The 21,453-nt window shown below is 51.1% G+C and overlaps 1 protein-coding gene across 1 annotated transcript in view; it reads right to left on the reverse strand.

The window, feature by feature from the left end:
- Positions 1–21,453, reverse strand: part of SOS1 (SOS Ras/Rac guanine nucleotide exchange factor 1) — a 2,649,334-nt gene that overhangs the window by 2,323,188 nt on the left and 304,693 nt on the right. The window contains exon 4 of the mRNA XM_069606702.1: positions 15,111–15,275. Within this exon, the coding sequence (XP_069462803.1) occupies positions 15,111–15,275 (165 nt within the window). The remainder of the gene's footprint in view (positions 1–15,110; positions 15,276–21,453) is intronic.

A 21,453-nucleotide genomic window follows, 5' to 3' on the forward strand; every position in this document is an offset into this window, starting at 1 on the left:
AAGGAAGAACTCTTGATTGGATAGCCGACTTCAACTGTGATACCAAAAACGGCCATCACACCCCAACCTTGGGCAATACTTAGTCTCATTTACCCTTGGAACTAAAATACAAAAAAACAACGTGAACTGACTGTTCCTCCTTGTCCGACAAGGAACAAAAGAAACATCACTGTGGATGCCACCATGCCACTTGTGATCCCTAATCTGAATTCCTTAGATGATGTTTCTGACCCCAACAAGCTAGTAGAGTTGAACAACTCTACTACGACTAATGCATTAGACATCATAGCCCCACTCAAAATGCGTAAAGGCAAACCAAAAGCACATTTGGACTACTGGTTTACTCCACAACTAAAAACTTTACTTGCAGAAAATAGATAACTGGAAACCATACGGAAACAAATCCCTTCTACAGAGAATAAAACGGATTTACAGAATATATTTGCTAAATACAATTATGAAATTGTGCGCACTAAACGTGAATCATACAATATGAGAATTAACCAAGCGAGTTCTAGTGCCAAAGAGCTCTTTGCTATCCTCGGAGAGATGGAGACCCCTGTTACCCCTACAGATTCCTGTGTCAAGGAAAAACTGTTAAGGTGCACGAACATTCAGAATGCTCTCACCAACAAAATATCCTTACTGCAGAAGAAAATTGCTGAAAAACAATCAAACCAACAAAATTCAGATGCTCCTCACCATCACTGTAACCAGCCTACAAAACCACCCCAACACTTCAAGTTTTCCAAGGTCTCTATCCCTGAGGTTCAAATAATTATTGCCTCACTTAAACCGTCAAGGTGCCAAGGTGCTAGTTGCCCTGCACAAATTATTAAGGATGCCGCTAGGGACCTAGCACCATTCATACCCAAATTCATAAATGCTTCTTTTACTTCAGAAACAGTACCTTTTACTTCAGAAACAGTACCCAACAACTTAAAGGAATCATGGGTCTTAACCATTCCCACAAACTACAGGCCAATCACAACGGTCCCATTCCTATTGATGATTCTGGACAAGGTAGCTTACCTACAAATCCAGGAATATTTAGAGACTAATTACCTCCTAGGGTCCCGTCAATCTGGATTTCGGCCTCAACATGGAACTGAAACTGCGTTGATTGACCTAAAAGCACGAATAGACAAACTTAAAGACAATGGGACAATTGCACTGCTACTGTTATACTTGTCAGCAACGTTCGACCTGGTTGACAATAGAGTACTATGCAACTATCTCGCCGCAGCAGCTCACTTTTCTCAAAATGCCATTACCTGGATACAATCTTTCCTAAATAATAGGACCATGAGAGTCTTCTCTCCATCTGCAGCAGCCGGTATTCCCCACATCACATGTCGAGTACCCCAAGGATCCTGTGTATCACTGACCATGTACAACATTTTCACAAAGCCCTTATTCAATGATCTGGACCATCTGGGTGTCACCTACACAAACTATGCAGATGACACCCAGATACTCCTACCACTATCGGGTACTTATAACTGATGTATTGCTAGTGAATAAAATGTACCTAATCATTCCAGCATGGTTGGCCACTCATGGCCTTTGCCTGAATGACAATAAAACACAGCATCTGATCCTAGGTTCACCAGCTAACCTAAACAAACTCCATAACTATGCCTCATTCAATATCGACGGGTATATCATCCCAGTGGCTAAAGAGGTTAAAACCCTAGGTTTTCATCTACACTCCTCACTGAACCTACATAAACATCTTAATGCCACGGCATCCGCCTCAGCCTACATGGGCAAATTAATCAGGGCTTGCAAACCTAACCTCTCCTCTCCAAGGAGAGTTGCCTTACCCTTGCCAGAGCCTTAATCTTGTCCAAGTTAGATTATTGTAATGCACTTTACCTAGGAGCAAGTAAATACATCAATAAGTTACACATTTTACAAAATAATGCACTTAGGTCGGCTTTGAGCATTTCAAGGTGAGAGCATATTTCCGAAACAAGAAGACAGCACAAATGGCTTTCGATCAAAGATCAGATTCAACTTAAAACACTGTCCCTTAGACATAAATCCCTTAACTGTGCTGCATCGGACAGAAAAACGTAACCTTAGAATTCCAGTAAGAGTTAATAGATGGTCAAATTCACCTGGACTGATTGTTCCTAGTTATAAACTAGAAAAAGTTGGAGGGAGCAGTTTCCCTGTTATGGGAGCCCAACTATGGAACTCTCTCCCTCATTCCCTGAAGACAATCCAGTAATTCTTGAATTTCAGAAGTAAAGTTATCACTTGGCTAACTGAGAAATACTAATGAGGTAAACTAACGTATGCTACTATCTACAATATCAAATGTATATCCACCTATACTACCGTCCAGAACCTCAAATGTATAGCTATCCTGCTTTCCCTTCATGTTTCATAGAACTACACTACGTTATTGTAACACTTATTAGATGGCTGTTTGTACTTTATTACTCTGTATCGCTATCTTACCTGTATCTTATGACCTGCCATCTGTAACATGTGTAAATGATTAATGCGCCCAGTTACCTCAGGCTTAGGTGCGCTATAGAAATTAAATAAACGATCGACTCTCCCTTTATGCCTATGATCTCCTGATTTATTTGAGCGACCCAGCTCGATCTTGTCCAGTGGTCGCGCAGATGCCGGCACGCTACACCAAATTCAGCGGGTTGCATGTCAATTGTGGGAAATCCATTATCTTTCCAGTGCAGGGTGGGGAACAAGCGAGTCCCCCCCAACTGCCCGTATCGAGTGGGACGCAAGGGTATTTGCCATCTGGGGATATGGTTCTCTAGGGACCTCTCAGAATACTGATTCAATAATCTACACCCGGTTATAGACCGCTTCTCCAACGATGTTAGTCACTGGACGCGCCTTCCCCCAACGCGGTTAGGCAGAGCTGCACTCTTCAAGATGTTGGCGCTGCCACGTTTCCTTTACGTGCTACAGAACGCTCCGCTCTGGATTCCTGACTGTGTTCAATAGAATAGATGCCCTCCTCAGGGAACTCGTGGGGTGGCGGGCAGCCCCGGGTAGCTCTTGCCACACTGCAGTGATCTGTATGGGAGGGATACATAGGGTACCACGTCTCCAAACGTTCTGGGCAAGCCACATGGCCATCATCAACAAACGTTTCCACGATAATAGGACGCTACCACATATTAAGGCTGAGGGGATGAACAGCCATAGCATGTCGCTGCTTGCAATGCTTCACCAGACTCTCAGACACCTCCCCCCCAATCCCCTCCTGTGAGAAGGCAGTGGAAAGGAAGGAGGATCAGAGTCAGGTCAATGCATCATCTAAGAAGCAAATCAGACCCTGGGGGATGAGGTCATAATGGAGGGAGGGACATCACAGCCTGTGATTAGGAGAGACGGACTACTGGACCGATGATTGTGCCGCTGTACAAGAAGGTCACTGAACGCTATCATGATGCAGGTTGTTCTGTGTTTGTTTTTGAATTAGAAAGGGGAGTTGGAGGAGTGTCCGGTGGGAGAGGAGGAGGCGACGTATGAGTGGGCCTACTGATTCAAGGCCATACCGAAGTGGAAGTTTATATAGCACCCTTTGTGCCCAGTTATGATGAGTCCAGTTGGAGACAAGTAGTTAAGTTCCTTATCAAGAGAAGAAACTAACCGAGGGAATCGCAGTGCAGACTGGTCTGACGGCCTCGTTTCCCTTCGGTGAGAGTGCCCGTTTCCCTGCAGCTTTGAGAGAGAAGTCGCCGGGTCCGCGGCTCTCCTCCATAGCCCCCACCTTCGTGGAGGAGGAGCCGCGACGTAAGCCTCCCCTGTTGACACTTAGGCAGGGAGAGAGGGCCCCACCTCCACAGCCTATCGCCTGCCGCGATCGAAGGAGCAGCTGACGGCTTGTCGGAGCCATACGAGGGAATCCCAAGAGAGAAACGGAGCGCAACGCTGCCATATGTTGAAAGATATTGGTAAAAGGTGAGCGGCAGCAAGATTCAGGTGAGAGCGTGTATGGAAGGGAGCAAACGACCGTATTAACGGCTACAAGGAAAGCCTTTCTGTCACGAAAAGAAGTAAACGAGTGAAAGGGAAGTGAGACTGGAGGTGGCTCCGATTGTCTGGTAGAGATGCCTTCTCTATGGACAATGTAAAGGACAGTAGGGTGATTAAGAAACTGTCTGTCATCCCCCAGGGTCTGATTTGCTTCTTAGATGATGCATTGACCTGACTCTGATCCTCCTTCCTTTCCACTGCCTTATCACAATCCCTGCAGACGATGGCAGCGCATACAGTTATAATCTCACACAATCTCACGGAGGTAGGCAAACTCACAGCATGGCAAAGGTGGGTGGAGGCCCGAATCGTAACAGTGGGTGATGTTCTCGCTGACGGGAACTTTGCGTGGAACCAGGGCCCTGACCCGAATTGATTACAATGACAAGGGGCGGAGGGTACTTTTATACACATATTGTGGGAATGTCGCCTGATCAGGAACTTTTGGCATCAATGTTGTGACAAACTCTCGGATGGCCTGGGTAAAACTGTGCCAATGGACCCCAAACTACACTTGCTGGGCATAACGGACAAAAACATCACCGGCCAGTGGGAAATGTTGTTTCTATCCACGGCGGTCGGACGGTTCAAGGGCAACATAGATCAACGATGGGGGTCACCCGAATGTCCAGTGGTGGCCCAGTGGTAAGCTGATGTAGATATGTGTGCAGTATGGGAACATCATATATATATATACTGCACAGGGCTGTCCTGCCAAAGCCATAAAGATCTGGGGCAAATGGGATGAGGGACAAGAATAAAGGTGTTCTAGGCTGTGGAACTTTGAATGGGTGGGAAGGGCGACAACCTAATCTTACCAGTTTACATTGATATCTATAGCTAAGAATGTTGAAACATGTACTCGAAAGGCGGTGAGTAGTTTGTGTGCGGTTCTATGTCATAAAAAAAAGAATGAAAGCCTATGATTCTGAACCTCAGGAACGAACGATGGGGCTCCCAAATCGGGATGTAAGCATTCTTCAGATCCAGGGAGCACATCCTGTTCTCCCCCCACCCCCACACAGTCTCTCCGGAATGAGTGCTGGAGTAACCATCTTGAACTTTTGAAGGGGTAGGAAAAGGTTCAAGGAAGATAGTTCTAGAAAAACTCAGGCCAGCCTGGTTCTTTTTCTGAATGGCAAATATCCAGGAATAGAAGCCCATACCTCGCTGTGAAGCTGGAACCTCCTCCACCACCTGACTCACGATGAGCGAGTGGATTTCCGCCAAAAGATTTGCTGTCCCAATTTGTGGGAGTGGAGGGGAGGAAAGAGGAAATGGAGGGATTGGCAGACAGAAGCCTGTGGAAAGTACAGAGGATTCATGGGTCCGCAAAACTTGCCCTCCAGGAATGGATGTGAAGGGCTAGCCTGCCCCCCCACCGGAGACTTGTGGATCTGGATGGCATTGTCACCGTTTTTTAACCCTCTGAGGCTGGTGCCTGGGAGGGGGACTGGAAAACCCCTGTGAGAGGATTCGTGCTGCTTGCACCTGTGTTGGCTAGGCGACTGGTCAGGCTGTCTAGAGCATCGCTCCTAAAAGTCCCTGAAGCCACCGGTAGTGCGAGCTATGTCAGAGAGTGGGTGACTTTGGCTCTAGGCCTTGGGCGCATATTTTGTCCGGATTGAAAAGGACTTAGCTGTTTGCGAGCTATTTTTCTTATTGCAAGTTCCTCATCTGTGGTCGAGTGAAACAAGTCCACCCCCACTGCCCCAAAAGGAAGGTCTAGAATGGGCTCCTGCACACCAGGGTGATACATGGTTGCCTTGAGCCAAGCTGTCCTCATGTCGGTGGCGACACAGATAGCTCTGCCTATAGTGTCAATGTGAACCATTGTGGACTCCATGATATCCTGGGCAACTACTTTCACATCTGCCAACCCTGCCCCTAAAAGCTCTGGGAGGAAGTCTGCAACCTCCCACCAAAGCTTTTGATTCTCTGCTGCCAACATCGCGCCAGCGTTGCCTTGGTGCAGGTGTAGCGTGGCATTACAGTAAATCTTTTTGCTGTAGGACTCTGCCCCCACATCAGCATACTAGGAGTGCTGATGTGGGGGCAGATGAAAACTGCGGTTTGGAATAAAGGGAGGCCGCAGCTCTAACAGGAATGCAGTTGGGGGTGCACCGACAGTATAAGTGAGTCCCCCTCCGCCTGCCTATACTTGGCATTGAGGCATTTATTGGTAGGCTGCGTGGAGTGCGGCCTTCACCCATCCTTTCTACATCCTTTTGTAGGGGGACCACAGTTCTTGTGGCAGGGCGGGTGGTCAGCAACTTGGCCAGGATCCAATCCTCAGGTTGTTCGATTTGTGGCTGTGGGATCCCCAGGTATTCTGCCACACCCACCAGCCTCTTGTGGAAAGCCTTAGCAGAAGAGGAAGTCTCATGATCCTGGTCTATATCACCCGCTGTGTCCTGCAGGTCGGGAGCAGTCGGAGGAGTGTTGGGTGCAGGCAGCTGTGGCGTGCTGACTGGCAGTGCCAGGGGCTGCCGAGGGGGCTGCGGCAGGGCCATCACGGGAACCAAGGGCTGAACTGGAACCAGAGTTTTTACCACGGTCAGAGCCTGAGGTGGTACCGGAGGGAGCATGTCCTTGATGACCCCCCACTGAGGATGGTGACAATCTGCAGGGATTTTATGAGGGGAAGGAACTTTTCAAAGAAACTATCCTTGCATGCAGGTGAAGGGCCTGGGGGCGTAGGTGCCGGGGCCTGTGGCTGCTGAGGTCTTGCCGGTCCTTGTCACACCAAGCTGGGGGCTGAGTACCACCCTTGCACCGATGTGGTCAGGTATGACGTCGAACAGGTAACTGGCGTCGTCCAGTCCCATCTAGACGTGCGTTCCCATATCTGCTCTCCAGGAGGCAGCTCTCGGTGAGACGCCATCTTGTCTGGCCTGGCGGTCTTCTTGTCGTGCCCCGTGCATGCTGCCTGATGAGCCAGGCCCAGTCTCCGCCTGCATGCTCAAAAGCAAAGGCGCAGGCATTCCCTGGACCTCGGGTAGAGACCTGGGAAGCAGAGTACCCTCAGCCATAATGCCGATAGTGCCACTGCGGCGTACAGTTGCCCCCTCGGGCGCGAGCCCGGTGTTAGAGCAAAATCCCTCAGTGAGGTCACAGGTACAACAGCCTTGCAGCGCCTCAGCAGTGGGACCGGGATTATCTTGCGAACCCGCAGCCCGTCGGCCGGCAGCTCTAGGAGCCGCGGTCCCCTTAGTGGTCTTAGGACCTGGAAGGCCACTCCCACTTGGGCGCTTCCCTGGGAAGGAGTCGCCCTTGCGGGGTGCGGAGGAGAAGGAAGTTACTTACCTGTAACTGTTGTTCTCCAGCATGGGTCTGCCATGGATTCACATCCTCATGAATATTCCCCATCATCAGGCTGGGAATCCTTGGTAAAGAAAAAAATCAGTATCAGTTTCCTTTCTGATCTGTCTTTCTTAGTAGTAACCAATCACTTGTCTCTGGGTCATACTGACCCCAGCCAATGACTGCCCTCTCCCTAAACCCCGCCCCTGGCAGCCATCCTCAGATTTGGTAGCATGTAAAGTGGCAGTATGACCAAGAGAAGAGCCGCAGAGGGGAAGGAGGGAGGGTTTGCATGTGAATCCATGCCAGACCCATGCTGGAGAACAACAGTTACAGGTAAGTAACTTGTTCCTTCTCCAGCATGAGGTCTGGCATGGATTCACATGCTCATGAATATAAGAATACATAGCAGTACACACATGCACAACCACAGGAGGTGGCAAAGGCTCAATATTAGGCATCACATAAACTCAACATTAAGCAACTCTTACCTCCTCACCAGGCCCACCTTCAGGCGAACAGGTTGCGCAGCACTGCCTGGCCGACTCTGGACTCCTCCCTGGAATCCCGGTCGATGCAGTAGAATCTCGTGAAGGTGTGCGTCGACCTCCACGTAGCAGCCCTGCAGATGTCCAGCAGGGGCACACCAGACAAGAACGCTGTGGTAGCAGCGATCACTCTGGTCGAATGGGCTTGGACGGCCGGGCAACGGTCGGTTTGCCAACCGATGACGGTGCATGATGCAGCCGGAGAGCCATCTGGAAATGGAAGCCTTCAAGAGGGCCTTCCCTTGGTTCACAGGTCAAAAGCTCACAAACAGCTGTGATGTCTTCCCGAAAACTCTTCGTGCGGTCCATGTAGAACTTCAGCGCTCTAGCTACATCCAGCGAGTGCAAAGTCCTCTCGGCCGGCGACAAAGGCGACGGGAAGAAAACTGGTAACACCAAGGGCTCGTTGAGATGGAAGTCCGACGGCACCTTGGGCATAAAGGAGGGGTGCGTTCTCAGCACCAGCCTCGTCTCGTGAAAAGTCAAGTATGGAGGCTTGCAGGATAGGGCCTGGATCTCTCCCACTCGTGCGGAGGTGATGGCCACAAGAAATGCTGTCTTCCACGACAGGAACTTCAACGGTGCCGAATGCAGAGGCTCAAATGGTGGCCCCATGAGCCTGGTCAGCACCACGTTGAGCTCCCACGTTGGGGCCGGAGCCTTCACTGGCAGAAACAAACGGAACAGTCCCTTCATAAATTCCTTCACCAGGCGATGAGACCACAGGGATGGCCGTCCTGTGGTTCTGGTGTATCGGGAAATCGCTACCAGGTGTATCTTGATGGAAGCATGCGCTAGTCCCGCCTTGGCCAGCAACAGTAGGTACGGTAGCACTTGAAGGGCCGTAATCCGTAGAGGGTTAATCATCTGTGCACGGCACCAGACCGAGAACCTCTTCCACTTGTGTCCGTAGCACTTGAGAGTTGAGGACACCATGGCCTTTGCAAGAACCTCCTTGCAGTCCGCCGGGATATCGTACCCTCCAAACTCTAGTGCTGCAGGAGCAAGGCCTGCAAGTTCAGCGACTCCGGGTCGTGATGAAGGATGGCGCCTCCCTCTCTGGAGAGAAGATCTGCGTCCGTCGACAGTTTGACTGGTGGGGATGCTGACAAGTCCAGAAGGTCCGGGAACCAGATCTGTCTCCCCATGCTGGTGCGAAGAGGATCATCCTGCACTGGGACATCTTGAGTTGATGAGTCAGAGCAGCAACAGCAACAGAGGGAACGCATACAGGAACAGGCCGTCCCAGGGGAACGAGAAAGCATCGCCCATGCTCCTCAGCTGGGTAAACCTGCTGGAGAACCTCTGGCACTTGGAGTTCGTCACCGTCGCGAACAGGTCGATCTGGGGTTTGCCCCATCGCTGGAAGAGTAGATCCACTTGATCCTCACGTAGTTCCCACTTGTGCCATGAGCGCAGCTCCATGCTGAGTGAGTCGGCGATGGTGTTTTTTATCCCTGCTAGATGAAAGGGCACCAGAAACATCCCCTGGGCAACGGCCCAATGCCACAGATCCTGGGCTTCCTTGGATAAGGCTGGGGATCTGGTTCCTCCCTTCTTCCGGATGTAGAACATCGTGGTGGTGTTGTCGGTGAAGATCCTCACCACCTTGCCCTTGAGGGACGGGAGGAACGACCTGAGGGCCCAGAACACTGCTCGGAGCTCCAGTATGTTGATGTGGAGCGGCTTCTCCTCCGGGAGCCAAAGGCCTCTCACGTGAAGATCTCTGTTGTGTGCTCCCCACACCTCCAGGGAGGCATCCGTCGTCACCATCACCTGGTGTGCTGGGGTCTGAAAGTCTGTGCCGCTGTGAGAGGCGCGCGGGTGCCCCACCACCGAATTGCTTGGCAGAAAACTTCGTTGAGCGAGATCCTGTCCTCAAAGCTGCCTGCCGCTTGCATCCAACGGGCATCAAGGAACTCCTGTAGGGGACGCATCCGAAGCCTGCACAGGCGCACTAGATAGATGCATGAGGACATCATCCCAAGAAGGGACTTGATGGACCTCACCCTTGCCACGTCCGTGGCCAGCAGACGCTGCACCTTGCCCAGGATGGCCTTTGTCCTTTCCTCAGAGGGCAAGGCCGATTGCGCTACTGTGTCGAGCTTGGCTCCCAGAAACAGTGCGACCTGCGATGGAACCAGGTGGGATTTGGGGAAGTTGATGGAGAATCCCAGGTCCGTGAGCAGCCGGACGGTCTTCGCTGTGTGTTCGACAGCGAGTTCCCTTGTCCTAGCTCAGATGAGCCAATCGTCCAGGTAGGCGTAGACTTGGATCCTCTGCAGGCGCAGCCGCGCCGCCACCGGTGCTAGGCACTTGGTGAATACCCTGGGTGCCAACTTCAATCCAAATGGGAGGGCCTTGAACTGATAGTGCCGTCCTTGGACTACGGACCTGAGAAACTTTCGTTGTCCTTATAGAATGGGGATGTGAAAGTATGCATCCTCCAAATCCAACGACGATAGGAAGTCTCCTTCCGCCAGCTGGTTCAGCACGTGCTGGAGGGTGACCATCTTGAACTTCTGTGCCTTGATGTATTTAGTCGACGCAGGTCCAGGATGGGACGCCATCCTCCTGTCTTCTTTCTGACGAGGAAGTATCTTGAGTATACTCCGGAGCCCCAGAGCCACTTTGGGACGAGCTCAATGGCTCCTTTCTTGAGCATCGGCCTTACCTCTAACAGCAGTTGAGGGACGTGGTTTTCCTTCCTGGCCATAGGAGGAATGCGGGGGCACTTCTTTAGAAATTCGAGAGTGTGCCCGTGGGCCAGGGCATCCAGCACCCAACGGTCGGTGGAGATGGATTCCCACGCGCAGACGAACTTCGTCAGCCGGCCTCCCACCGGGGTGCTCCGGTGGGGGCCATGACGCAATGGCTGGTTCAATCTTGCTTGGCAGCGGCCTTGCCGCCTTGGCCTCCCTGCCAACGACGGCGAGTTCCACCTGACTTGCCTCGTCCCCTGTAGGCTTCCTGCGACGAGGAGCGGGCCGCCTGATGGTATGTCGAGGAACCGCTGCCGAATCCTTTGGAGGCAGCTTGCTTGCCTCCGGAGTTCCAAAAGGGGGGCCGTCGTTGCTGCAGAACTCCCAAGGCCCGAGCCGTGTCTGTGTCGGTCTTGATGGCCTGCAGTGACTCATCCACTGTCTTCCCAAACAGATTGTTCCCGTCGAAGGGCATGTCCAAAACCTTGGCTTGCACGTCTTGGTGGAAAACAGTCGCCTTGAACCACCCCCGCCGTCGGAGGCAATCGCCTTTGCCCAACTGGTGGAAACCGGTGTCGGCAATGTCCGTGGCTACCGTTATGGCGTGGTCCGACGCCACCACGCCTTCCTATAGGATCGCCAGGGCCTCTGCCCCCTTGTCTGGTAGGAAGTCCAACAAGGGGGCGATCTTGTACCACAACTCCCTGTGGTAGCGGGCCACAATAGCTAGGGCATTGGCCGCCTTAATCGTCGTCTCCGCCGATGAGGTGACTCGTTGTCTTATTGCGTCCAGTTTCTTTCCCTTCGCCGTATGGTGGGGAAGTCGAAGTTGAGGCCGATGCGCCCCCCCCCCCCCCCGATTTCTTCTTGGCTGCCGCCAAGACGACCGAATCCGGGGTCGGTTGTGCCATAAGGCACAAAGGGGCGGTCTCTGGGACCCAGTACTTCTTCGCGTACCGGTTCCTCTTGGCAGGTGCCGTGGAAGGGTGCTTCAGAAGAACAAGTCCCTCGTCCCAGATGTCATCCAGCAACAGCACCGCGAGGACAGTCTTCCTTTTGGCCTCGCGCCGTTGGTAGAGGAATCCTTCCTTCCTTTTGTTCTTCGGGGCAGAGCTGGAAAAGCTCGGGTGCCCTGCCAATCAAGGCGTGGAAGGAGCCAATTTCCTCGGGCGGGGAGGCCTGAGGAGGTGGTGATGGGAGGTCCGTCCCGTTGTCACCACCGTCGTCGTCCCCGTCGTGGCCCCATCTGTTCCCGTGTCATCCCCAGGGATAGGGGAAGGAGACAAAGGATGAGAAGGCCGTGAGGGCTGGAAGGGTGGGGGTGGATGAACTCTCCTCTTGTTTGGAGGGCTTCCCGACGGGCCCGGTTCCGCTGGGTCGTCCGTTGGGGGTAGGGGCAATCTCGTCCTTATCACCGTGCATAAGGTTTGGATTGCCATCAAAATGGCCACCGAGTTGTCCTGTGGCTCAGGTTGCGACGGGCACGATGGTTGCTCCTCCACGGAAGCCTCGTTGACGCCACCATCACTTTCTTCGTCCCCCTCGTCGGGATTCCTCCCATGTGACGGGCCTCCCCAAACTTCCTGTTGAGGCCCTCCATGACTTCCACCAACTAATCCTCGGAGGCTGTGTCCGTAAAGGCCACCAACCCCCCTTTTTTTCCACCGGGGTCTTCATGGGGGTCTTCTCGATGGGCTGAAAAGAGGATTCCCTCTGCAGTGGCGGGGAAACTCTGGGCCCTGAGGTCGCCTCCACTGGGGTAGCCTCCACAGGCTTCGCCAGGGCCGTCGCGACTACCTCGGTAGAGGCCTTAGCTGGGTGAATCTAGGCCTTCACCACCTTTGCGCTTGAGGCCTTCACCTTGGGGGGGGGGGGGGGGTCACCGCCTCGCTCCCCCTCGGCTGGTTCCTTCGAGATCGACCAGGGCCTCTCCAGAAGCTTAGCCGGGTTCTCAGACTTTCTCTTCCCGAGCCAGACCGTTGGCTCGTGGTTGATGGCGCTGGTGAAGGTGCGCCCTGCATGACAGCCGAGGAGCACGACCGTTCGGTGCTCCCGGTGCCCGCGGACTTGCGGTGCTTTGCCTGCTGTTGGGCCCCCGTCGCCGGAGCGCCCTCACAGGACTTGGAAGAACGCTTGGCCTTCTTCTCACCTGCTGGGCTCTTACCTTCCAGCCAGTTGGCGTGACTGGTCCGACGATCCCTCATAGTCCAATCCGTCATGTTCATGCAAACGCACAGTCCTTCACCACGTGCGTTTTGTCTCCGTGAAGGCAGTAGAGGCATTCAAATGCTCATCCTCCTTGAACACATTCTCTAATCCGCATCCAGGGCAGTTCCTAAACAGCTTGGATCCGGGTGTCGAGCTTCCTTTCTCCTGGGCCATGTCACGAGGTAACGTGTCAAAAACTTCTGGAATCCTCCAAGAAGCTGTTGTAAGAAAAATGGGCAAAACCCTCTTTTTGTAAGGGGGCCTGACTCTAGAGGGTTAAGAGATAAGGTCAAAACAAAAGGAGATAGAGTCATAGGCTACCGTAGACATAGGCGTGACTCAAGGTCATCTCACATTTGCAGGGGGGCCAGGTGGCTGCTGGCTCCCAGAATAGAATGTCACTAAGGACTACAAGGGTGAAAAGCGAAACAAGAATTTATTCAGACTAACAAAGATAAATACAGATGATGCCGTAGCACGTGGAATATGCATGTTCAAGTAAATCTTTGACTGCATATTTAGTGGGTTAGTAGACAGAGTGACAAATAGTTTGATTTCTTGCATTGTTTGACATTAACTATGACTCCATCTCCTTTTGTTTTGATCCTCCAAGAAGCGCAACTCGACGAAAACTTCGCCCTTGAGGGGCGTAGAAAATTCAGAAACGGGTCCCCGTTGATCGGCAGTACAAACGGTGGAGCTTGAGGCTCAATTGACCAAAAAAAAAGAGAAATCTCTTTGAAAAAGCGCAAAACGCAGTAAAAGCTCGAGCTATAGCACGAGGACTTCCCAACACTTGAACGTGCAGTAAAAATCTGAGGATGGCTGCCAGGGGCGGGGCTTCGGGAGAGCGCAATCATTGGCTGGGGGCAGTATGTCCCAGAGACCAGTGATTGGTTACTACTAAGAAAGACAGATCAGAAACGAAACTGATTTTTTCTTTGCCGAGGATTCCCAGCCTGACGACGGGGAATATTCATGACCATGTGCATCCATGCCAGACCCCATGCTGGAGAACAGCGTACCTACCCTGGGCCTGGTCTTCCTCCTGACATATGTCAGGATGTCCTCTGAGGGTGATTTTTCTAACAGCTCCCTCCACTTGGCCAAACAATTTTTCAGGGCTTGCGGGGTCAATACATTGCACGCTGAACAGCCATCCCAGCCGTGGTCAGGGCCAAGGCACCAAAGGCAGAGCACGTGGGGAAGGAACACTTGCAGGGCAGACCCCTGCTGAAACCCCACCTTAGAACATGCACAGGGGAGGAGCGTGGAACCAGAGGACAAAGTATTATCTCTGACAATTGCTATGAGAAAAAAAGAGAAAAAGTCTTCCAGGGTAGAGTGCGTGGAATTACAAGGCCAGAGGCCTAACCCAGGAGCGCTGGTGAAAGCAGTAAGTTCCCGTTGATGCGGAAAACAGGACTGGGGATTGGCACCAGTGGGCAGAGTCAGGGGAGCGCATGCTCCCAGGGCCGCACCCCCGCACACATCTAAATTTAAAGGGGAAGACCATTTTTTCTGGTGAAAAGGTTTGATTCCTGTCCCTAGCGAGGGACGCCTATCCAGTATGGAGGAAAGGGGACGGGACGTAGGAGTATTCTATGTAACCTGCAGGAAACAATGAAACATGGCTAAAGGGATAGTGCAATCTGCAAGTCAGACATCTGTTTTTGTTGACGATAAAGGGGCTGTGAAATACCCTAGGCAAATTCAGAATTACCTACAGTGCCTGCCCATTTGAATTCTCTGCTCCAACAGAATAATCAAAATTAATGAAAATTGGGAAAAATGCAACGCATGGGTTTCAAAAATCTATGTATAAATATTTTCTGTTTCTTCTTTATAGAAGTTCTAAATCATTCTTTACCTAAAAATACCATTGCAGATAATCCAGGCTTAAAAATAAACACATTACTCCAGGTTCACATTCTTTATTTGGTCACATATATTGAAACAACCAGTCTAACTGGTGCATGATAGGGCCAAGTCTTTGACCATGCACACACTCCAACCTACCAATTAATTTGTATTTATACCTACTGGACAATAATTTAGCGGGTATATATTCTAGCGTAGAACATTCCATGGGTTGGAAAGAAGGAGGGACTGCATGTGCAAGGTAAGCCAGAAAACGAGACAACCTTCAAAGACTTTTAGAATGCTCCACATGTGGCACATTAACATTTAAAAGTTGAACATAGTTTTGGTCTTTACCTACAAAAGAAAACACACAACACCACTTTCCAAAAATATTGTTATCTTGTATGATCATTTTGGTTTTCATATTTTAAATAAACAGTATTGGAAAGAAGTTGGTACCCACCTTATCAGCACACATCGCCACTTTGATGTCTTGCTTTGTGATTTCATAATGCCTTATATTTCTCACATAATTTCCAGCTAGTTTTAAAATATCTGCCGAAATATACTCTAATACTGCTACAATGTAAACAGAGACTTGGTGATCAATTTTATAGCCTAGAACTTCCTGAAAAAGAAAAAAAAAAGAAATTTAGGAAGATATTACAAGGTTTGAGCTTGAAATCTTTTTGCATGGTTAGCTTTCCATTTAGTATATCAATTTATATTACATGTTAGCACCAGGGAAGAAGGTGCCAGAAATACATTCCATCCTGTGGCCAGCACCTTCCATATCACCCAGTTGCTCCGCCATGTCGCATAGCCCTGGCGACCTCCAGCACCAGTGCCTAAATCCAACCCCCTCCTACATTTCTGCACTTATCTTCCCTATCATCCCCCCTCCCCAATCCTTTCCCGGCTTCGTTGGGCTCTTTCTTCATCTAGTCACAGAAATGGAAGACTGGCTCTGTAGGAGGCCTTTCCAATTCTCTAACTGGGTCCACTGCGATCCACACGCATGCTTCGGGTCACTTTTTTTAAATGACTTGCTATTAGCACTGTGGTCTCCACACCCTGGGGTCCTAACAGTAATGACACCCGCTCCAGCTGTATGGATCATCCAGTAATGGAGCCACAGCCCAGCTTGAATGCCTTTGCGACATGGGCCTAGGGCCATTACCGGTAGATCCAGCCGGCAGTTGTTAGCTGTAAAGCTATCCACATGATGTAATCACTTACTGAGTACTCTGAGCTTTCAGCCACACAAGGTTCAAGCACTGATATATAGGGGAGTAGAACCGGAAAACCACCAGTATAGTTTATACAAATGTTCTCAAATGGTCCTTCAATGAACCCATACTATAAACCACTATATGTACTTCCATATGCCTCACTTTCCGGTCCACAGTACCTTGTAACCAGTTAGATGGCTCCTCTACTACTCCTTAACTATGGGGTCAGAAAAGAGGTTCCTAGTGAATGAAGGGGCTTAGTCACAGGTTCAGCAGGGGAGTTCGATAATCATATGGAAACCAATCACCACCGTTATTGATGAGGGGACACATGACACTGCACAGAGCAGTAGAGAAAATGAGAACAGTAATGGACGAGTTTGATTTTGCAAACATTTTGTGGAGTACCAACCAAATTATGTATCGAACTGGCACTGGTGTTGAAGGCATGGTCTAAGGAGCACGTGTACCTTTTAGCCAGCTTGGTTGTGCATTAATTATCACAAAAAAATGAGGTAAACCCACAGACCAAATTGAGGTGTGGACTCAGTGGGGATCAAAAAACAAAACAATAACAAGAGTCCATACCATACATTTGAAACATTCACAAAAATGAAACCATTGCAAAATCTACACAGAACAACAAACAAGTCATTGGCAAATGAAACGAACTTTATGGAAAAAAGACAGAATTAATTACAAATATATATATATATATATATATAAAGCAAACACAATTCAACGATACTCTAACACCTACGTTAGACTAATCAAATTAGACCAAAATGAATTTCAAATGTAATTCTTTGGCATATTATTCAATGTTTCAAATATATGCTATGGTTGTGCATTAATGGCATATGCCATGAAACGAACACCTTTTAGAAAGAAGGCCCAATCAAAGGAGTAGTATTGGAGATAATACAGCAGGTGTGTCAGTATTTTATAATGTTGCCAGACTCTAATGAGCATTTTATATTGCACAAGAGTCAACTGGTTCTATTTCACAAATAAAATATTACTGACCATGGTGACTTCTATACTACTAGTCCTCATTCCCCGTTCCACCCTACTGTATGGAAATCCCCCCCTGTACCCAAAGATTACAGTCTTTTTGCAATACAGGAGTGCCTTCCCTTTTTCATTTCTACAGCATGTGTGGGCATGGTTGTGGTGTATGGCCAACAAGCCCTGGCTGCCAGCGCCAGCCACTAGTCCCCCTTTTTTTGCTTTTCGGCTCTGAAGGCCTGAGCCAGCTTGTTTGAGGGGACTGGAAGGAAGGGCATATGGAGGAAAGAGGGCTATGGAATAGAAATACAGAAGTGAGAAGATTCTTACTCCAGCATCCTGTTCCCTTTCCTCCATGTTGAACAGGCAAATTCACAGCACAAATTGAAAGGGTAGAGGAATCAGATCTATTCTACAAAGATTTCTCAGTACTGTTTGTCCGAAAGCTGCATCAGTCCATGCAGTAATGCTTGCAGAATGCAGAGGCTGTAGACCAGATGGCTGCTCCACTGATCACGTCCCAAGACTAGTTAGTTTGATGAAAAGCAGCGGCTTCCCTTCACAGCATGAGTATGCAAGTCTTTGGGAAGAGTTTTATTCTGTGTTTCATAACTTCCAGAAATGCTGCAACATTTCAAAAAGCTATTAAGCTTTTTAAGCCTTATGGCCTGGTGATAAGCCACAAAACGTCACAAATAGAGCTTCACATTTTTAGCACATTTTTAGCACCCTTCTAATAATCAAGGCAGTGATTCCTCTGCCCTTAAAGAAGGGGATGGAAAAAAATAGAGAGGAATGGTCAATGTGGAAAGATGAAACCACCCGAGAAAGAAAGGAGGGATGCATTGCAAAACCTCCTTGTTCTTGTGAAAGACTGGGAAAGGTTCAGAAGAAAAGGCTTACATTTTACTGACCCTTCTAGCAGATGTGAGCCCAACCATAAGGGCAGCATTTCAAGTTACTAACCTTTAGTCCTCTGTGGCCATGTGTTCAAAAGGTCTATGATCTAAAGGAACAAGTTACTTACCTGTAACTGTTGTTCTCCAGCATGGGTCTGGCATGGATTCACATGCTCATGAATATTCCCCGTCATCAGGCAGGGAATCCTCGGTATAGAAAAAATCAGTATCAGTTTCGTTTCTGATCTGTCTTTCTCAGTAGTAACTGGTCTCTGGGTCATACTGCCCCCAGCCAATTACTGCCCTCTCCCCAAGCCCCGCCCTTGGCAGCCATCCTCCGATTTGGTAGCACGTGAAGTGGCAGTATGATCAAGTGAAGAGCCGCAGAGGGGTAGGCGGGAGGGTTCGCATGTGAATCCATGCCAGACCCATGCTGGAGAACAACAGTTACAGGTAAGTAACTTGTTCCTTCTCCAGCATGGGGCCTGGCATGGATTCACATGCTCATGAATATAAGAATACATAGCAGTATACACATGCACAACCACGGGCGGTAGCAAAAGGCTCAATATCAAGCAATACAACAACTCAACATTAAGCAACTCTTACCTCCTCACCAGGCTCACCTTAGGCGAACAGGTTGCGCAGCACTGCCTGGCCGACTCTGGACTCCTCCCTGGAATCCCGGTCGACGCAGTAGAATCTCGTGAAGGTGTGCGTCGACCTCCACGTAGCAGCCCTGCAGATGTCGAGCAGGGGCACACCAGACAGGAACGCCGTAGTAGCAGCGATCGCTCTGGTCGAATGGGCCCTCGGACAGCCTGGCAACAGTCGGTTTGCCAACCGGTGACAGTGCATGATGCAGCCGGAGAGCCATCTGAAAATGGAAGTCTTCGAGAGAGCCTTCCCTTGATTCACAGGTCCAAAGTTCACAAACAACTGTGATGTCTTCCGAAAACTCTTCGTGCAGTCCACGTAGAACTTCAGCGCTCTAGCTACATCCAGCGAGTGCAAAGTCCTCTCAGCCGGCGACGAGAAGAAAACTGGCAACACCAAGGGCTCGTTGAGGTGGAAGTCCGACGGCACCTTGGGCATGAAGGAGGGGTGCGTCCTCAGCACCACCCTCGTGTCGTGAAAAGTCAAGTATGGAGGCTTGCAAGACAGGGCCTGGATCTCTCCCACGCGTCGTGCAGAGGTGATGGCCATGAGGAATGCGGTTTTCCACGACAAACTTCAACGGCACTGAATGCATAGGCTCGAATGGGGCCCCCCATGAGCCTAATTAGCACCACGTTGAGCTCCCACGCCGGGGCCTTCACCGGCGGGAATGATCGGAACAGTCCTTTCAGACGATGAGACCACAAGGACGCCCGTCCTGTGGTTCTGGTGTAACGTGAGACGGCAGCCAGATGTACCTTGATGGAAGCGTGAGATAGGCCAGCCTTGGCCAAAGACAGTAGGTACGGCAATACTTGAGGGGCCGTAATCCGCAGAGGGTTAATCTTCTGTGCACGGCACCAGACAGAGAACCTCTTCCATTTATGTCCGTAGCACTTGAGAGTTGAGGATGCCCTGGCTTTTGCAAGAACCTCTCTGCAGTCGGCAGGGATGTCGTATCCTCCAAACTCTAGTGCTGCAGGAGCCAGGCCTGCAAGTTCAGCGACTCTGGTTCGTGATGAAGAATGGCGCCTCCTTCTCTGGAGAGAAGATCTGCGTCCGTCGGCAGCTTGACTGGTGTGGACGCTGACCAGTCCAGAAGGTCCAGGAACCAGATCTGCCTCGGCCACACCGGTGCGACGAGGCTCATCCTGCACCGGGACCTCTTGAGCTGGTTGACGAGCCGGAGTAGCAACGGCAACGGCGGGAATGCATAAAGGAACAGGCCGTCCCAGGGGAACGAGAAAGCATTGCCCATGCTCCTCGGTTGGGGAAACCTGCTGGCGAACCTCCGGCACTTGGAGTTCGCCGCCGTCGCAAAGAGATCGATCTGGGGTTTGCCGCATCGGCGGAAGAGTCGGTCCACTTGATCCTGGCACAGTTCCCACTCTTGGCACGAGCGCAGCTCTCTGCTGAGTGAGTCGGCGATGGTGTTTTTTATCCCTGCCAGATGAAAGGGTACCAGAAACATGCCTTGGGCGACGGCCCAATGCCACAGATTATGGGCTTCCTTGGATAGGGCAGGGGATCTGGTTCTGCCCTGCTTCCGAATGTAAAACATTGTGGTGGTGTTGTCGGTGAAGATCCTCACCACCTTGCCCTTGAGGGACGGAAGGAAGGACCTGAGGGCCCAGAACACTGCGCAGAGCTCCAAGATGTTGATGTGGAGCGTCTTCTCCTCCGGGAGCCAAAGGCCTCTCGCGTGGAGACCCCCGGTGTGCGCTCCCCAACCTTCCAGGGAGGCATCCGTCGTCACCGTCACCTGGTGGGCCGGGGCTAGGAAACCTGTTCCCGCTGTCAGATGAGCGCGGACACCCCACCATCGTATCGCCTGACGGAACGCTTCGTCGAGCGGGATCCTGTCCTCGAAGCTGCCCGTCATCTGGATCCAGTGGGCGTCGAGGAATTCTTGCAAGGGCCGCATCCGAAGTCTGCAGTGGGGCACCAGATAAATGCAGGAGGACATCATTCCGAGGAGAGACTTGATAGACCTCACCCTGGCCACGTCCGTGGCCAGCAGACGTTGCACCTTTCCTAGGATGGTCCTTATCCTTTCCTCCGACGGTGAGGCCCGCTGCGACACTGTGTCGAGCTGTGCTCCCAGAAACAGGGCGACCTGCGACGGGACCAGGTGGGATTTTGGAAAGTTGATGGAGAACCCCAGGTCCCTGAGCAGCTGGACGGTCTTCGCAGTGTGTTCCACGGCGAGCTCCCTTGTCCTTGCCCGTATGAGCCAGTCATCCAAGTAGGGGTAGACGTGGATCCCCTGCAGGCGCAGCCGCGCCGCCACCGGTGCTAGGCACTTGGTGAACACCCTGGGCACCGATCTTAATCCGAACGGGAGGGCCTTGAACTGGTAGTGCCGCCCTTTGACCACGAACCTGAGGAACTTTTGGTGTCTCTTTAGAATAGGGATGTGGAAGTAAGCATCCTCCAAGTCCAACGACGACAGGAAATCGCCCTCCTCCAGCTGTCCCAGCACGTACTGGAGGGTGACCATCCGGAACTTCTGTGTCTTGAGGTATTTGTTTAGTCGTCGGAGGTCCAGGATGGGACGCCATCCTCCTGTCTTCTTCACGAGGAAGTATCTTGAGTAAACTCCGGAGCCCCGAAGCCTCTTCGGGACGAGCTCGATGGCACCTTTCCTGAGCATCGCCCTTACTTCCAACAGCAGTTGAGGGACGTGATTTTCCTTCCTGGCCACGGGAGGAATGCAGGGGCACCTCTTCTGGAACTCGAGGGCGTGCCCCAGGGCCAGGGCGTCCAGCACCCAACTGTCGGTGGAGATGGACTCCCACACGCCAATGAACTTCATCAGCCGGCCTCCCACCAGGGTGCTTCGGCGGGGGCCCGACCCGACGGTCGGTTCAATCTTGCTTGGAGGCCGCTTTGCCTCCTTGACCACCTTGGCGATGACGGCGGGATCCACCTGACTTGCCGCGTCCCCTGTAGGCCTCCTGCGACGAAGACCTTGCCACTTGACGGTACGTAGAGGAGCTTGCTGCCGGCT

Source organism: Ambystoma mexicanum, chromosome 4p (genome assembly GCF_040938575.1).
Source record: "Ambystoma mexicanum isolate Mex_15411 chromosome 4p, UKY_AmexF1_1, whole genome shotgun sequence".
Taxonomy (NCBI): Eukaryota; Metazoa; Chordata; class Amphibia; order Caudata; family Ambystomatidae; genus Ambystoma; species Ambystoma mexicanum.